The sequence below is a fragment of the Lupinus angustifolius genome, chromosome LG01 (genome assembly GCF_001865875.1).
Source record: "Lupinus angustifolius cultivar Tanjil chromosome LG01, LupAngTanjil_v1.0, whole genome shotgun sequence".
NCBI lineage: Eukaryota > Viridiplantae > Streptophyta > Magnoliopsida > Fabales > Fabaceae > Lupinus > Lupinus angustifolius.
In genome coordinates, this window is record NC_032009.1 from 16,657,892 (window position 1) to 16,662,054 (window position 4,163).

Sequence of the window (4,163 nt, forward strand, 5' to 3'; positions counted from 1 at the left end):
ACTGTTATATTTAAAATTTAACTATTAAAAAACTGTTATATTGAAATAGTTAATACAGTTTAAATATAAATATCCAAGTATTGGTGATGCTAAGATATTGTTATTAATTTACATTTATCGCCAAAATTTGTAAAATTGTTGAATTTCAACAATGAATGACACGGTTATATTATATATATATATAATTAATTAATAATAATAATACATTATTATTTTCCTACCCGCTATAGTTCTATATTAGACTTAATTAATAATTTAACATTTAAGTTAACAACTATCAATGTAATTGGAATCGTTCATTGGGAACTATTTGCAATAATTTCTCCCAATATATAGTTGGTATATACTTGATGGGTTCTTAAGTATGATATTAAGATATGATTCTTAACATGTATATCAATGGATTTTGTTATATGAGATTAGTCTTGGATTTTCCAGTGATAGAACATTAATATGATTTTTTTTCGCCTATCATTTAATAGCGTTTTACACGATATATATTGAATATGCATTGTTAAATGAGGGTACAAAATTTGAATTGGCAATAACATTAATCCGATAACGTCTATGCATAGCTAGCTCATTTTATGGGTTCAGAGCAGGCACTGCCCTATGTTGTTACGTTTCATATGTCTCAAGCACTTAAAACCCGGTTGGAACCATTTCATAATAAGTACAAATTTCTGTTCAGAAACGTTACACTTGAGCCTGAAAAAGAGTAAAAGAACTCTTGTGAAGTGTGAGGTGGGGCAGGGATATTGAGGTTGAGGGTTCTATGAGTTTTAGTATAAATATGCACAAATGAAGAGCAAAAACAGAAGCCATAGAAAGGAAAAGAAGATTGGTTTGTGTGTGAGAGTGAAGGATATAATTTAGCCTGGTAAGCAGCTTTCATATAGTAATAAGAAAACCAGCTCAAAATATTTTTCTTCTTTCTGTTTCAATTTCATACAAGTACTCGTTTGTGCTTTAGCCTTTGTTTCCTCCTGTGTTTTTTATTGGTAATAGTAAATGTAGTCGCAATATTTAATTTTGCGAATTGCTAAAATAACTTCATATTACGTGGATTGCAATTTCCTGCAATTGTAGTGAACGTAACCACAACTGCAATAGTAATTCAAAAAAGTGATTCTTTTTTTTTTTTTTTTGAGTGTTTTAGATAACTTTAACCCCAAACCTAGTTCAAGATTCCTTTTCATTTTTGTTCAGATGAAAATATTATTAGTATTCATTACCTTGGTTCAGTTTATTTAATTATCCATTAGTTACATTTAGGCTTACAGCACTAGGTTACTTTGTCTTTGCAACTGTTAATTTCAATTTTTTTAACACTTCTAGTATCTGGATTTTAACCATAAGTGTGTTTGCTAGCTTTTTGTTGTTGTGCAGTTAACGAAGAAGACAACATGTTTACATGCATTTCCTCTAAGAAACAGATTGCTGAAGAAGAGAGGGAAGAAGGACATGAAAGTATGTCTTCTAGATCCTCTTCCAAAAGCCTCACGGCACAGGTTCTCCAAAAAAAACTTAGCTTTTGCACCTTCTTTTGTTTCCATCTTGGTCAATACAAACCAAACTAACTTTATATCAATGGAGCAAACTATATATATATACTATAATATAGTCATGTTTCTACTCTGTAACCAATATGCAATATGTCTCCTGAAAACAACATTTATGGTCAGTTAGGTGCATTTATATTCCTCATACCCCATTAAGTAAGACAATCATGCACTTAGCTGCCTAATATATTATAGTATCTCACTTTGCATCTATTTTGTATCTTAATTTCTCCTTTTTTCTTCCTCCATTGCATTTACTTTGCAACTATAGGCATTTGTGGTTTGTGATGTTTTTATAAAATTATAATACAAACTTGATTAAAAAAATTAGTGCGTTCATCATGACTTCATGTTAATATGGTTTTCTTTTAATAAGCAGATAAAAGATCTTGCCCTTAAGGTCTCAAGATCAATGCACATGAAAGCAAATACTGAGTCAATCCCTATAACAAAAGGGAATATTCAACAACATGATGAGACATCACCATCCGAAGTGGAATTTTCTGGTTTCCAAACAACCACAAATGAACCTTCAATACCTATAGGTAGACTTCCCGGTTTTCTTTTGACTAGACACACTTCAACCTCAGCCAGTGAAATAGTGGAGGTGGAAGAAGAGAGATTCAAGGAATGGACTATTGAGGTAGATGATGGTGTTCATATGACATTTCAGTCTCTTCCTGATGGTGGAAATACTATTCTAAGAATCAGGTTCAGGTATGTTAAGAGATAACAAGCCTTAACCTCATTTTAACATTATAAGTTTGATTAGTGTAACCATGAAAAATGTGTCAAACCTTACTAATAATATATGTTTGATTCTATATACTTATCATTAGAATCATTATTTTAAATTATGGTCGTGATTGTTGTTATAGTTGTGGTTATTACGATTGCAATCATTGCGACCATTTTGATGTGGATTCTGGCCATTATAATATGAATTTTTTTATATTAAAAAATATTTTTGAAGTCGATATGGCCTGATGTAGTCTAATACTGCCCAAATAAAGTTCAATATGGTTAGGTTACCGCTCTATGCAACCACATCATTGTGATTCAGTATCACACCATAATTGCAGTGTAATGCAGTAACGGTAGTCACCGCAACCGTAATATTGCGACTGCATCACATTATGTTGTAAAGACTTGATTAGAACTTACACAAACTATTCAAACTAAATTGGTGTTCAGAGGATAGTAAATGTTACCAGAGGTAGCCAAAACTTTAATTTGCAATGTGTACTATGTTTATGTATCTTCTTTATAGTGTACAAAAGAGTGACATTATCTTGCATTCAATTAGCAGCCATCAAAAGTTTAATCAATTGCAAGCTCAAAGGTGGTGGATTGATAATTACGAACAAATCATTAAGTCCTACAATATTCGAAGAGCCCATCAACAGAACAGTAACATCGCTCCTCTTCCAACTGATCATGAGGTAACCTAAACTTCTTTACCCTATTTGATGTTTCAAGATTCCATCATAACATATTTTGTATGAAGAAACCATAATAACATATTTAACTTTTTATTTATGACTATTAATTGTAACAAGAGCCTTCATAAAAGACAGGATTTACTTACAGTGTAAATATTTTTTACACTTTTGGTACATCATCTACCATTCATATGTTAATCGGTGTAGAATTTTAAACAAAAGTAATACAAATCAATAATGCATAACATGCTGACAATATAAAATAAATTATACTAACAGTATATAGATATTAAACTCATAAATATAACTCTTTTTTTCTTTCTTTCCACCCAAAATTATAAGGATTTCATATTTATTGATTAATACACATTATTCTCATTGAAGGTTGTGGAAGATCCTCCAGTAGAAGAAGCTCAAAATCCTACCCTAGGGGATATACAAGATAGTCCTCAGTCCATATCATTTAGGGAATGGTTAAAAGGGATGTATTCTTCTAACCCAGATGAATGAATGTCACTTCTTACCATACCTTCCTCATCAACACAAGTAACAAATACAAAAGCTATTGTTGGAGATGATGTTGATGCTAGGAATGACAATGAAGTAGCGGTTGAGACTTAACGGAGTGACATATTTTGACAACCAAAGTGGGAGGAGAATGAGGGCAAGAAGTGGTATTATATTAGTTAATGAAGTAGCTATTGCATCGAGTATATAATATAGTAGGTTTTAGCTTGTGCAATGCAGAGATTCTTAAATTTTTAAATAATTTTCGTTTTTATGTAATATTTTCTTTTCAATCTTTACTTGTGTACTTTAGTTGATATAATAATATAGTTATATGCGTGTACAATATAATGTGTAAGGATTAATGTGCTTGTACAATATAATTTTTATTTAGAATTATATGCATAATAATTTAGAGTAGATAGGTTAAGTGGTGTGAGGTATATAAATTTTGCGTAGAAAAAAAATGTTATTTGTAAAATAAATAGAGCTTTAATTTATAATATGAAAAATATTTTTATCCATTTATATGTGTATTTAAAATATGTTAAGTGTAAGGAACAAAATTTGTAACGAGTAATATAATGTTACAAATTATTTTTTTAGAATATATGGACATTATTTATCATTGTTTTACTACATCATTTCTGTT

General features: G+C 30.3%; 1 protein-coding gene across 1 annotated transcript; it reads left to right on the plus strand.

The window, feature by feature from the left end:
* On the plus strand, positions 1,331–3,804 carry LOC109342398 (protein Brevis radix-like 4). The gene is made up of 4 exons (XM_019580392.1): positions 1,331–1,511; positions 1,942–2,279; positions 2,872–3,004; positions 3,389–3,804. Exons 1-4 carry the CDS (start codon positions 1,407–1,409, stop codon positions 3,512–3,514), a joined length of 702 nt encoding a protein of 233 aa, XP_019435937.1. The 5' UTR covers positions 1,331–1,406; the 3' UTR covers positions 3,515–3,804.